Source organism: Corvus brachyrhynchos, unplaced genomic scaffold, assembly GCF_000691975.1.
Source record: "Corvus brachyrhynchos isolate BGI_N302 unplaced genomic scaffold, ASM69197v1 scaffold142, whole genome shotgun sequence".
Lineage (NCBI taxonomy): Eukaryota > Metazoa > Chordata > Aves > Passeriformes > Corvidae > Corvus > Corvus brachyrhynchos.
The window spans coordinates 6,064,667-6,079,564 of record NW_008237226.1 but is presented as its reverse complement, the minus strand read 5'-3'; the positions used below and the strand labels follow the sequence as shown (position 1 = coordinate 6,079,564).

Genomic DNA, 14,898 nt, shown 5'->3' with positions numbered 1-14,898 from the left:
AAAATTCCTCAAAGGAAAGTGAAGGAGATAAAACTATTTATTTAACAAACAGAGAGGAAAAGGAAAATAATGCTAAATAAAATCTCTCACTGTGGAGAAAAACCTGGGGAAAGTGTTAGAGTCCTCCCTTTGGTCTCCTCGGAGCTGGGGCTTGGCCAAGGGCCAGGCCCTCTGTGCCCGGTGGAAAGTCCTCCCGATGTGCTCTGATGTTAAAGCAATCAAGCAGTCCAGTAGAAAAGGGAGAAAATCCGAGATTCCAGGGAAGGAAAAGTTCAACTCTCAGTCTCTCTCCGGAGAACAAAGCAGCTGAACCACTGGCCAAAAAAAAAACCTGTTCTGGGTGCAGCAATCCGGGTGCTTCCTCCCTCCCCTGCCGCAGCTGGGAAACAAATTGCTATCTGTGTGTGACCTTGAACAAGCTGCAAACTGCTTTGCAAAAGTTTTGCTCAGTTTTTTTCCTTCCTCCTCTCAGGCTCAGTTTAGAGGCATAGAAAGGCACAAAAATTAATTTCTGGGCATAGGCAGCAATATGGGATACACATCATAAGGTCACCCCAAGACAAGGTGTTAGATTGATTCTAATAGTATTTTTGAAAGTTACTTTGTGGTTGTGAAAGACTACTTTTCTCACAAAAATATGTGGAAACTTTTCATTTAATCAAGCCCGTCCTTAAAAATACTTACTACGTTTATATAATGAAAGTTGGCTGAATTTTGCAAGAAGAGAGAAAGTGTTAGAAAAAAACTTATTTCTGTACTTGTGTAAATCGATATTAACATTCATGTTATGTGCGTAACCTGTCATTATGTATAAAAAAATATGTTCAAACTGATTATTTTTATTAGGAAATTAATGAAATGATATGAAATTATGGGGAACACATTTCACTGTAATAACATTTTTTTAATAAATAAATCTACATATTCATTTGAGTTTTAAGAGTACAATCTTTAGACATTAATTACATAATTTACATTAGTTCAGCATTGGCTTTTTCTAATCTAAATGACCCAACTAATGGTTGTTACACTTAACTTGCCTGGGCTCAGCCAGATGTTATGGAAGCATTTTCACTTACCAGCGTCATAAGTGTTGCAAAAACCTGTACTAGCAAATTAGACAAAATGTCTATAAAAAATTGAATTGCTAATACAGTTGAATATATTTTCTCTTTTCTTTCAGGGACCACCTGGCCCTGCTGGTTCACCAGGTGAGAGAGGTCCACCAGGAGAGGGCATTCAAGGCCAAAAGGTAGTTTTCTGGAAATTACTTTATTTAACATTGTGGATCAAATTTGCATTAGTGTCTAAATTATTTAAGGCCATTGATAATTCCGTTAGTATAAAATGTTGGATGATGGATCTTGGTTTTCTGAATCTCTGTGCTCTCTGAATATCCCACTGATTTCAGAAACTCTATCCAGGTAATTACAAAAAAAATTGTACAGTCCCTCATCAGCAGTAAGTTAATGATTTTCTTACTTATGTATTTAATAAGATAACTTCTTTTGATTGCATTAGTGAGATAAATTGTCTTCCAAGAAACTACTAAGCTATTTATATTCTGTATTGGAAGAAAATATTCAGCAGCTGCTTTCATTTTGCTGTACCATTTTGGGAAACTGGAAGATGGGTTGTATGAGTCTCTGTGGACAGTTATCTCATTTAGGGCATTTGCTAGGTTAATAGATGTCAACTTTCATTTTTTTAAAAATAAGTACAAACAATCAAAGATCTGTGAATAAATCATAACTGAATTTCCCATCAAAATATATCCCCCTGTTTTAGGGCGTCAAGATTCTCCAGAGCCTTGAACTACTAAGCAAACATTTTTCTTCCTATTATGGAAAAGGCATCAGTCATGTCTTTGCACTCAGTTCTGAACTGATCTCTCCAACTAGTGAGCATGTTGTCATGTTTTAAAATATAACTTCCTTCCTCCTTGTTGGGGTGGCTCAGCTCACTCAGGAGCCCAGATCGTTACGTGCCACTCAAGTCAGGGCCATCCATTGGGTGGATTTCCCTGCCCATGACAGTGGGTCGGAGGGTGGATCATGGGATGGCTCAGAGGTCTAAGCCACATCCCCCTGGGTGGTTCTTGGGCACAAGTTACCTCCCCCTGTTCTAGAAAGTTCTATTTCTCTCTGTTGTTCATTGGTTCCCTGTTGTGACTTCGACCTCCCTGTTTTTCCCAGTGATTCGAGTTTAGTGGTATCCTCCCCCTTGGTTGTACTCCATTGGGTGCTTCCCTTTTCCCTGACTTGTTCCACCCCCCTTTATGAAGCCATGCACGGCTTCCCTTGGGGCCTTTCTGGTCCCTGGACCCTCTGGCAATAAACCTGTGTTGGAACCCACACGAGAGGCCCCTCTCTGTTCCTTTACCCCCGGGCTGACGCGAGCCCAGGCACTGGCCGCCTGTCGTGCCTCCTCTGAGGCGGAAGCAGCACGTGTCCAGCTTGCGCCCCGCTTTGCCACCAAAGGTGTTCCCTGGGGACGTCGTGGAAGCGACGCTGCATTCCCTCTGACTGACGGCACGCCAGAGCTCGACCCTTCAAGTCGGCCTGCGTCACCTCCTAGTATTTCATTTTCTCCCTTTGAAGTCCTATGTTCAAAAACACAATGAATGCAGATGAAGTATGTTATGAATTGTAACCAATTTCTTTTCTTTTCTCTAATATTGGTAATTCCATTGATTATTTTCCTAGTTTGTTTGTAAAGGAATACTTTTTTCCTCATTAACCACATTGTGATGACCAGTTTGTCTAAGATGGTGCTCTTTATAAGTTCCCAAATATAAGTTTCAAAACTGTCATATATTTCTAGGGTGAAAAAGGCTCTACAGGTAAAGATGGTGATCCTGGACCAAAAGGTGAACCAGTGAAAGGTGACAAGGTGAGGCACAGGGTATTCTTCTAATTGTATCTATACTTAATTATAGTTAAATTAAGACTAATTTTTTACACTATATCACAACTATACAAAGGTATGTTTTACCTGGATCTGAGGAGGTATGTTACACAGTTCCATGCAGCTCCATGGGGTGCATTCATCAATACAAGTAGGTGTTAGCTTGGAGCACTAAGGACTGTATTCTATGCAGCTGGGAGTATGAGGGAAGAAATGTACTTTTTTTCTCCTAAAATAATTTCAGAACTATTCTATTTAAAATACTTTAATTTTTTAAATAAATATTAAAATGTAAAAATCCCTGAGTCATCTCATCTAATGGACCTGGAACAGGCAAAGAAACACTCAGATATTTTTAGGTTTTTGATATACTCCGTAGCTGCTGTGTTTACTCTTGCAAGTTTTTCTTCTGAGTGTTGTGCAAGAAACTGTATATTTCTGTACAAGAAAAACTTTAAAATTAATATCAATATGTAAAGATGAGCTATGGATCCTTCTAATAATAAAGTTACAGGTATGATCATCTAATGTTATAAATGAGATAGAGTTTGTAGGGAAGAAGGGCTATTATTTTTATTAGATCAGTTGTCATAGGCAGACTTCCAGATATTCCAAACATATTTCGTTCAAATAGAAGCAGTGACTTCAAGATAATACAGCTTGAGGACTGCTGCTCTGTAGCTTAAATATGTTAAACAGGTAGCATGAATTACTGCAATTTAGTTCTTGGGAATACTTTTTCTATAGGGTGAACAAGGCCAAGTAGGACCACAGGGCCCACCAGGAGCACCAGGAATAGGCAGTCAAGGAAGCCGGGTAAGTCTACATTTTGGACATGTAATGAGCATTTGCATACAGTTTTCATTTTATATTTTATCAGAGCTGTAATTTTGATGTAAATACATTAAAAAACTCATAGTGATTTTTCATTTTTAAAAGTATCAAATTAGTCTTTAGGCAAAGCTTGTAAATACAACTGTTTTCGACTGATTTGAATGGTCTTAGAATCAAACAAATGTAAATTTGGTCTAATCCGCATGATAATTTGCATAGGAAATAAATCAGATGGCATTGTTCTGATGGTGATATATTGTACATAAGAGTTTCACAAGGTTAAGAACCCACCACTTCTGAATGTTGAGCCCTTTGAAACTTAAACACACCCTTTAGAAGTTGGATAAAGAAAAACTGAAACATTCCAAAAGATCTGGGTTCTGTTAATTTTGGAAAGAAGACTTCATGCTTCCATCGTAGTATCCCATGGAATCAAGACTTAGGTGCAGATACTGAGAGGTTTCCCGTTTGTTTTTTCCCTAAAAGGTAATTGTCATTACACTTGACACATCAGTGAAATCTACAGGCTAGTGACAAAGGAAAAATAAAATAAAGATCTCAGAACTAAACCCAAGGACAGGCAAGCTAATTGATTTCTTTTAAAGATAAGATAAAATCATTATTAACTGAAAGATGGGCACGTGGTGAATTTCAGATGTGGAAGAGTGTAATGCACTAACTCATTTATTTTGCTTTGTAGGGTATACAGGGTCCACGAGGAAACCCTGGGGCAAAAGGCTCTCAAGGTTCTGGTCGGCCAGGACCAAAGGTAATGGTTCAGACATTGTTTTTTAAAAGCAGCACTGTCACAAAACAGTAAGTGTCTTTGCCAGGCTTTTCAAAAGTGTGTTTGATGAGATGAAAATGTAACTCTTCATTGGAGATAACAATTCCTGTTGAGTCTTAGAGGGAAAGCCATCCATGTTATGAAGATCTTCCCAAAGTGGAGCATATGGCTTCTGCCTGCTTAGCATCAGCTCTTAACCTTTGTGAATGTGAACTTCTGGTTCTAAATGAACACATACTTATAAACAGAGGATCTTTCAGACTTCTTTGTGTCCAATGAGTTTGGTGCCACATGCATGCTCTCTTCAAGTAAGTCATTTTACCTAACAATTTAGCTTTAGTTCAGTGATGGTTTTGAGACTTCAAGCTAGTCCCACCACACCTTCAGCCTGGCCTTCAGCGTTTGGTGATCATTGTGAGAAAGAACCAAAACCAAAGATAGAAACAATAGGAGAGGAAAAAGAGCTGAAGGGTACTTAGCTGACCCTGCACCGCAGAAGGAGGGGAAGTAGGAAGAGTACACAAAAGTGTGGAAAACAATTACTGCGGTCAAAGCCCAGGCCTCTAGTGGTACAGTGTCAGGTGAGTGCTGTGAGAGGAGAAAAGGGCAATTGCTGAAATGTAACGAGAACAAGTGGAATGAACTGATGAACTATAAATCAGAAGTGTGCTTAGTGTGCTCACCTTGATTTATGAGAGGAAGATATTAGTCACTGTAGCAAAAGCAGGGAGAAAACTAGTGATTTTCTTCTGGGTATAACTTTGGCACGTAAGCAGCGGTTATAGCAGCAACATTTAATATTAATGTGCAGAAAAATAGGTATCTGTGAAACATGTTATGTGGTAGGCCAGTTCTCTTAAGGTGATAAAGCAAAATTGAAAAATGGAGTTCCTATCTCTTTAACTGTTTTAGAACCACAGGAAGAAAGAATTATGAGGGTAAAACTTCCTTTAAAGCAGGACTTCTGATTGTTCTTTATTTGGACTCACTTTTCATTCAGTGACCAGAGTTTTTGATATAGTCCTGTAAAGTAAAAAATAAAATGTGTTAAAGCATAAGGAAAAAAGTTGGAGTGATTTATTTAGACTTGCTGTCCACTGCAGGGTTAAAGTAAAATAGATGCAGTCCTACAAGTTACAGGGGGTTTTAAAGAACAGAATTTTCCAGTTGAAAACTGTTTGTCTGAAAACTTGACCACTTACAATGATAGAATTGTAGAATATCGCAAGTTGGAAGAGACCCATAAGGATCATCACATCCACCTCTATGTGTAAGCAGCTAATTAAATAGTGCAAGTAGTGAATGAAGCTAAATTGTGTTCCTCTATTAAACTAAGGACTTCTTGTGTCCTAGGGTGAACCAGGTGAACCTGGACAAAAAGGAGAAGTGGGACTTCCAGGAATTAGCTCACCAGGAGTCAAAGTGAGGCTGCTTTTATTTTTAACTGTTCTTTGCATGGTCTTTTAATTCTCCCACTAATTGCTGATAAACCAAGTAGAAGATTTTTTGGCATAAATTAACTTGTGGTCAAAATAAGATGGAATTTCAGTGACTCTTATAAAAGCATTGCCACAACCATAACTGGAACAAAGTTTTCCCCAAATCTTTTTTAGTGAGGTCTTTCCAGGACCTGTTAGAAAGGTTGCTAACTCTGTCCCAGTGCAATAATTGGAAAAAAAAAGCCAGTCTGTGTGACAACAGTGGTTGTACTGCCTACATGTTGGAAGAGATGTTAAACACTCAAAGCTTTGACTTCAGATGCCATTTTGAGGACTGTACCCTATATCTTTAATGACTTATGTAGGGCTTCCAAAATCAGGTAAGGTGGCACAGTCATCTTGTTTTTAATGATTTTTTCTTGTATCATGAAAGATCCTGCTTCCTGTGGATTCTTTCAACTCTTTCTGGTAACCATCAAAAGTAATGCCTTGGTCAGTTTGTACAAATGGTGAGGGGTTGGTGTCTGGTCAATAACATCATTCAGGCATTTTTGGCTGACCTTTCTTTAAGTCCCAGATGTTTGACTAAATTACATTCATCTAATATTGTTATTGTGCACAGAATAACAAACAGCTTTCAATCATGATTTTATTCACTGAATAAATATAAATTTATTTAATACAAGCCCAAGATTTAAGAAGTAGGTGGGAAACTTGGTAAGAAGTTTCAGATACTTATTTTATGGGTATTAAAAATTACTGTCTCTATAGAACATTTAGCTTACTGGAAATAACAACTTTTATTTGAGAAAAAATATTGTTTATCTTTAATCAATACTTTCACAAACTTTTAGATCCATTTTACAAAATAAAGAACTTACTGAAGTATGCAGACATAATGATTTTTTTTCTTCTTTAAGGGAGATACAGGTCTACCAGGATCCGCAGGAGAGAAGGGGGTGAAGGGAGAGATGGGGTTGACAGGGAAAAAGGTAAGGACCGCATGTAAAAGATGGACAAAAATGGTGATGAAGTGAGAACAGATTATTTGCAGGTTTGCCATGGTAAGAAGTTCATCCTTGAGGAAGGCATATGCCAATACTTCTGCCAGGGATAAAGGACTGGGTGAGATGTTTTCAACAAACTCTACTACCAGTGGTTACCATCCGAATGAGCAACTGAGCTGCAGGCAAGCAGTCCTGCCTTTTGTGGGCAATTGACTACTGTTTAATTTCACAATCTTCTTGGAGAGCAGACAGCTCGTGTCTTTAACCTGTTCCTCATGGCCTGTTCAGATTTTTCCTGACACCAAGAAGTAATGCTTAATCAGTGTGACTTAGGGCATCTCACAGCGTGGTGAGCTGTGGCTGAAACCTGTCAGCTGAGGCACAGGAACCATTACAAACAGCTGAACCCAGGGCTGTTTGATTTCAAGGGAAATTCTGAGGATCTAGGAAAAACTGCACCACACTGGGGAAAAGAAGCATAAATTCAAAAGGAAGGACAGTAATTTAGAGGGGTGCAAAGCAGAGTGCCCAAAAGAGTAAATTTAGAGCAAATTAAATGAAAGCTTTTAATTGTACTCTTTCCAAAATGGATGAGCTGCTGAGTAAGCAAGTGCCAGTGCTTTGTATGATTTTTAACTGCTGCCTCCAGACTGCTACTGTGCAGCGCTTTTGTGAGGGTAGCACCTGGCTGACATGTAGAATTGATAAACTAAACATAATTTGGAGTCAGAAAATCATTTTTGACTGAGGGCTTTAAATCAGAAAATATCTGAATAGCTGTAATAAGTATCGGTTAAGAATGCAGCTTTGCATTTTTGTCACCTAAAAGTGAAATACCTGTTTGACAAGCTAAGGCCTGAAGCAGTAATCCTTCCACTGTGAGAAAAAATGTAGCATTTTTGTTGCTACTTAAGTATACATTTAAATTTTGTATCATCCACTGCTCAAAAAGTAAGATTGCAGTGTATCAGCAGTGTAGCAGAATTAAGAGTACATGTTGGGTTAAAGTTACAGATGGCCATGCTGGGTTTTTGGTTTTTTCTCTTGCATATTGCCTTTATTCTGATGATTAATTCTGTCATCTTCCCTGTTGTAACCCACTGGAGGTAAAAGTAGTAGTACTGAGCTGCTACCCTGGGTATTCAGGGCAGTGCAAAGAACAGCTGGATGCCTGCAGTGAGTAGCACAGTGATACTACAGCAATTATTTGCAGGTGTGAAAATATCTCACCCAAGTGGGATCCAGACTGATGCCTATCAACAATGGGCTCTGTAATATGACTTTCATCAACAGTTCAAATCAGAAATGGATTTTAACCTCATTTTACTCTACCTTTCACTCTCTAAATTACCTACAGGTATCCTGAGGTACTTATCTTGTATTATGCATAAATATTTTCTAGGTAATGTTCCTTAATAGAATGTTTTATGTGGGCTATTTGTGAGTTATTTGCTGTAACGTTCCTGGCAAATATTTTTGGCCTGGATTGGCCATAGGCTACAGACTTGTCTAAAATTACTTCTCAGAATTGGTCCATCAAGACATTTTCTGATAACTTTGGAAGCATTTCTCTTCCTCTTATAAGAGTATGCATGGAATCCTTCCTAAAAAAGATTGATGCAGTTGCAGATGGCACTATTGCAAATGTCTGTGAAAAAAAGGAACATGAATGTAGGAGATTGCAAGGGCTTTAAGAGACAGAATACTTTATTTTTTGTAGGAAAAAAAGTTACCAGATATTTACTGACATTTTTGAGGAAAGTGTTTATGCAAGCATTGTTTCTCATAAGTCTAGCAATAAAATTAACTATGTGAAAAGTAATTAACCATTTAATCTCTGTTAGGGGGAAAAGGGAGATGAAGGTCCAAAAGGCTCAGAAGGACCGCCTGGCAAAGGAGCCATAGGCCAAAAGGTATGACTTGACATGCACACTGGGGAAATACTGCAGACTTTTGTAAGAGTTTGGATTCTGAGCTATATTTTCTTTCATTATATCTTAAGTAGCAATTCTATTTTAACTGGACTTAAAAGGATTTAAGAGAGAGCAATGTGTTCTATAGCCTGAACAAGTGCAGCAAAATCAGACTCTAAACATAGAGCCTAAAGTTAACAGGGCAGCAGAGATTTCCTAAAAATTCAGTAGAGAGTTTTCATCAAGGTTCAGAGGTGAAAAATTAGCTCAGTAAGTTGATAGGGAGAGAGAAGCTAAGACAAATTAGGAGAATAGTTAGATATCTAAATATGAAATTAAAAGCCTGGAAAGATGTATTAGTAGGCAGACAACTTTTATCTCCCATTTCATATGGTTTAGGACATTTGGGGCAGCCTCTAGAAATGAGTAGGATTTCAGTTGGAGTGGAGCATCTAAACATCTTTCTGATTATGGGTGTCATTATTGTTGTGGTTTTGGCTATTTGTGTATCTGCAGCTGTGAATGAATCTTTGCTGTGACTGAAAAAAAGTTTGTTTTCTTCAGGGTGACCCTGGAGGAAAAGGCTCCAAAGGAGAGATTGGTCGTACAGGACCAAAAGGCCTAGCTGGACCAAAAGTAAGCTTGTTCTTTCATGGTAACCCTTCTCTTTGTATTTGTTAAAGAATCTATGGAGTTTATGCAATGTAAAAATTTCTCAAACATCTGATACTTAAAGACTTAACAAAAGAAAAGCAGAAATATTTCCATTGTCTGTCCTAAATGACACAAAAGTCTCAACGAGGCAAAGAATAGGTAAAAAAATAATTACATACCTTGTAGTTATGCATGAGCACTCATAAGCTACATTAAAGTTGTCCAAGTTAATGTAGCCATGAGTATTTTGCAAAATTTTTACTTTGAATCATTAACTTTCTGTTGTAGTATTTTGTAAGTGTTGCTCTGAATGATAAGTAAATTGGAATAATACAAGTGCTCTTGTTATTCCATTGGACAGACACAAAATATTAATTAAAGCTAAAAGAAGTCAAATACACAGTTCAACCAATAGTAATTTAAAATATGAAACTCAGACCAGCTTTCGTAAGAACAATAGGCTGATTTAAGTCTTTTTCACGGTATTGCCTGCTTTACAGGTAGATCTGTATTGCAGATATTTTTGGTTCAGAAAGTCAAACTGTCTGTTTAAGTCTACATTATACCATTTTGTAACAGGGTGATCCCGGAGAGAGAGGACCTCCTGGTGCAACTGGATCATCTATTCAGGGGCCTCCTGGACCAAAGGTGACTGTCTGATACGTATTTCCTAGAGACCAGAGATTGCAAATTTCTAGTGTACATTTCTGTCAAAATTAAAAGAATCTGATTTAAAGAACTTAAAATTCCTTGTTGTAGCAACAAAAATACTGAATTTCAGAAATAAGGACTAAAAAGTATTAAAAATTAACAGAGAGTGTTGGAGGCCAGGTCCTTTAATAGTAAGTAGAATTTGGTACATAGTTATTTCCTCCTGAAGCCATTTGTTTAAAAAAAAAAACCTTATTAGATTTCTGTTCTGGTTTGGTCCCTCCTGTGAAATTAATCAGTTTGAAGTTGTTTTTCTTCTAGATTTGCTATGTTTTTGCTTCTTAAAATATGGCATTAAACCCCTGCAAGTATATGTTTATGTATAGTTCTAGGGTGTTATATGCTGGGTTTTTTTGGAGCTGAGTGTTTGTATGTCACTTCCAAGTGAACAGCTGGCCTGTAGGTACTACTTGAAATGAAATGTCACATATAACATAGCTAGGGCTACATCCATCTCATCTTCCCTATGGGAAAAATGTACCTGAAATAAGTGGGACTTGTCCTGCTGAGTAAAATGGGTAGATTCAGCAAAAATAAAGCTAACTTTGAAGGTTTTAAAAATATTCGAAAATTCACTGCTATTTAAATAATAAAACATACTTGCTACTTAAATTAGTCTTGCTATAATATGTCAGGTAACTTCAACTTTAATTGACACTTTTCACCTTTGGTGTTAATTTTTAGAGTGAGGGAATCACTAATGTATATCATGTCACTCAGAAGTAATTTAAGTAATTTCATCCCCATTTTTCTTCCTCCTTAAAAATATATGTGCACCCCCTTCCTCACCCCCCAAGTACAGGAGGGTATTACACATACAATATACTCATCCATCTGGCAATAGGACATCACAGAGGGATATGATGTGTTTTGGACTTGCTTGTGCATGGAGGAGAAAGAAAGACGAAAATGCAAAATGCTCAGGGTAGACCTGGAGGAAAATTGTAACCACAGAGCAGAAAAAAAGAAGATTGTGAGGTGCTCATATCTCTTATATTGGTTTCAAACTATAATAACGTGACAAACGTTGTGTGAGGAGAGTACAGGTGACGTGCTAAAAGGCACAACTTGTATGAAGACAGGTTTCATTAAATCAGTTTCCCTTCTTTGTGTTTTTCTAGTTGCTGTGACATTTTTGAATAGACAAGAAAGGGAGTCAAGATTGTTCATTAGTAAATTCATGCTGAAAAATAACAACTTTGTAGACTTCCTTGTCTTTTTCACCATGATTTTGGTCTGTTCAGTACAGTTCATATAACTATCATAGCAGATGGGCCATTATCCAAAATCCAATGAAGTCTGTAGAAGTCTTTTGAAATTCTTTACTAAATTTTAGAGCAGGGCTTATATGGGCAGTAACTGATGAAAAAAACCCAAGTATTTGGGGTAATTATAAAATGAAAGTTGATTTTTAGAAAATATACAAAACTTTTTCTCTTCAGCTCCATCATAATTACTTTGTTTAAACAAATATCTACTATGTTTTGGACAGTTGATCAATAATGTAACAGCTACACAGGTCTGTTTTCTCTCTCAGCTGTGGAAAGTACAATGATAACTACTAATTTTGTTCCTAAAACGTCCTGATGTCTGCAGTTGAGAAGACAGACATTATAAATTTGTAATGCAGAGAATGTTTCTCAAAGCTGGGAGTTATGTCTGAGGTCTTTTTGGGACATCTCTGAGATGGAAGTGAGTGGTTGCTAGAGGTTTTAACTCCTGGGCAGCCATGGTTGTGTCCATTGGGAGTTTATTTACTTTAAACTACACCGCATTAGGGGCCTGGAGTTTTATTTCCCTTAACAATCATTATGGTGTTACTAATGTGGGGACAGTATTATGAGAAAGCTGTTTTTCCTAATATTTCTTCATCAGCTGCTCAGTGGTTTTGAAAGAGCATTTAATTGCATTCCCTAGTGAATGTTTCCTGGAATACTGCATGTCCTTCTTACTGAGAAATTGCGGATGTTTCATGGAACATTTAGATTTTCTTTTTAAGTTCCCTAATGTAAAGTGAAACATCTGTTGCCGAAGTTTAAGCACTAGACGGAGCCAAATTTTGCTCTGTGAAGGGTTACAAAAGGAACGTAGATTCTAAACCTGATTGCTTTCCAGGAAAGCCACTGACAGAGCTATTATCAAAAAGTTGTGCTGTGTAATATCTGTGGAAAACTCAAGTTTCTCCCTGAGACTTCAGACTATGGAACCTGTGATTTTGAAGTGCTACGCCCTAGCATATGTAGGCTTTCTAAGCATACTCTGTTCCAGCACTTGTCTTTGAATTTCCTTGCTGTTCTCTATGTGCTCTGACAGAAACAAGGTTATGCAGCCTGCCTGTGGCCAAAAGCAGGCAGGACCCACAGGTGCATCTGGCCTCTCAAAGGGAATTATGATATTCGATCTTCATTTGAAAACTAAAGCCATCAATTTATTTGTCAAGGTAAAACAAACTCTTTGAAACAGCTGGGGAGAAGTAGAAGTGTAAGAGAGGTCAGAATCAAGGTAGCAGAAGCTTCCTCTAGACATACTGATTTCATGTTACCTAGCTCAAAAATTGTCCCTGTAAGAAAGAACTGAATACATGGTTTTTTCTGTACAACTTTGGAAGTTAAAACTTAATATAGTTAATATAAATTTGAATTTGTTTCTTTTTGGATAGGGGGATCCAGGAGACAAGGGACCACCAGGAGATGATGGACTTCCTGGAAATTCAATAATGGGACCAATGGTAGGAGTTTTTAGACAAAAGATGGAAAGTAAATAAGCATGAGACATGTACAAAACTTCTGTGAAAATATAGACACCACTTGAATCTTTTCAGGAAAGGAGCTCACCAATTCTTCAACTTTTCCATCATTCCAGGTTATGTTTATTTTTAAAATAAACTTACTGTCTTTGCAAAGAACACAAAATAGTATAAATATTTATACTATTTTGTGTTTGGGTTGAGGGTGTACCTCACCCTGCACACTTCCCATAGGAAGTCTTCATTAGGAAGGCAGTTCTTCAAATTCATCTCACGTGGTCCAAATTCATCTCCACTTGTCATTATCTCATGTCATCTTTTATAGCTCTACATGGGCAATATGCTTGTTACTGAGTATAAACTGAGAGGTATTCGTTACCTTAACAGTGGCATTTCAGTATTACCAAGCTTGCACATTCAAAAACATAAGTGAGATCCAAAATAAAGAATTTTAAAAATAGATCTTCTGAAATTTCTTATTTGTATATAGGTTACAGAATAGGATTTACTTGGTTATACCCTTTAAAATTTTAACATCAACACCAGGAATGAAGTACAGTAGTCTGTAGCAGGCTTGCAGTGGTCACTTTTCTAGCCTTTAGTGGGTAAATGGCAAGATCAACATGCGAGTGAAAGACCAGAGATGAAACTGAGGATTCAGTGGTAACAAAGAGCTTGCAGATTTTACAAAAGTGAGAGAGTGAAAAATTCTCTTCTGTAGTACATATGAGTTGACATTAGGCTGCTTGAAGAATAAGGTAAGACCAAGGACCATCCTCTTACCAGTGGGCAATAGCTTAGAGGATAAGAATATAGATTAATTTACAAAGAATTAAATTTATGGGATTTTATCACTGTTGAACAGTGAATTGAACTTTTCAAGGAATGGTTCTCTCTGTTGTGTTTCTTGAGTAGCGATAGTAGCTCAGGATGACTGTTAGGTACATAAAGTTATGTCTGTGTTTTCTCCTTGTATAATGCATTACAGTTATCAGCATGGAATTTGGCTGGTATTTTATCACCAAATTACCAAAACCCTTTAGTAAGGTTTTTCCTTGGCTCCTTGAAATTGCCTTTCATTTAACTAATCAGAATAATAAGGCAGTATTAGAAAACTGTGGCACTCACCTTTCTACAGTTGAAGAGCAAACTGAAAAGCCCAGTCCCTGGAACTGTGCCCATGTCCACTACTGCAAAAACTGAATACATTTCCTTTGCAGCTTTCACCTCTTCCCCTCTAACACGCTTTATATCATATTGTACTTCTGTCAGTTGTGGTTCGGGTTGCAACTTTCAGACTTTTGCTGCTTGTGATAAGGGAATAGTTCAGGGAAAGATACCATTCTTGTGATCTTCTTTCCAGACTGAAACTGGGAACCTTCTTCAGAAACATCTTTTTTTTTTTTTCTTTCTTTCCTCTTTACCATGACTGCACATAAAATATTCCACTCAATTCCATTGCTTCACTTTGTGGAAATATAGACAATAGACCCAAATTCAGAAAACAAGTAGTTTATGTCTACCTAACACAATGTAGCTCAAAATATAGCCACTTAGTTCAATAGCTTTTGCATTATAGCATTTTAGGAATACCAATAATGCTTTACTCCTGGCTTGACACAATTCTACCAGTACACCTACCAGAGGATGCTGAATAGCACATTGAACCACACTCATTCAGTAGGTTTTATTTCTGATTTTTGAAAACTCTAAATTTCCTTTGTCTATAATCTAGAATATTGCTTCACTCTATTTTTCTTATAAAAAGAAGTGATGAACATGACTTAATTGTCCAGTCATATCCTTAATCAATTAGGTTTTTGATTATGACAACTGTTTTATTTTCTTTATAACAACCATGGATACAAGATTTATGTTTCTATACATTTTCTTTGTTTTG

The 14,898-nt window shown here is 37.3% G+C and overlaps 1 protein-coding gene across 2 annotated transcripts in view; it reads left to right on the top strand.

The window, feature by feature from the left end:
- The window catches only part of COL28A1 (collagen type XXVIII alpha 1 chain), a 67,868-nt gene that overhangs the window by 26,412 nt on the left and 26,558 nt on the right, over positions 1-14,898 (top strand). For both annotated transcript variants that reach the window (XM_008629931.2, XM_017729318.1), the window contains exons 16-25: positions 1,184-1,252; positions 2,824-2,892; positions 3,655-3,723; positions 4,442-4,510; positions 5,882-5,950; positions 6,888-6,959; positions 8,819-8,887; positions 9,452-9,523; positions 10,121-10,189; positions 12,912-12,980. In XM_008629931.2, the coding sequence (XP_008628153.1) occupies positions 1,184-1,252; positions 2,824-2,892; positions 3,655-3,723; positions 4,442-4,510; positions 5,882-5,950; positions 6,888-6,959; positions 8,819-8,887; positions 9,452-9,523; positions 10,121-10,189; positions 12,912-12,980 (696 nt within the window). The remainder of the gene's footprint in view (positions 1-1,183; positions 1,253-2,823; positions 2,893-3,654; positions 3,724-4,441; positions 4,511-5,881; positions 5,951-6,887; positions 6,960-8,818; positions 8,888-9,451; positions 9,524-10,120; positions 10,190-12,911; positions 12,981-14,898) is intronic.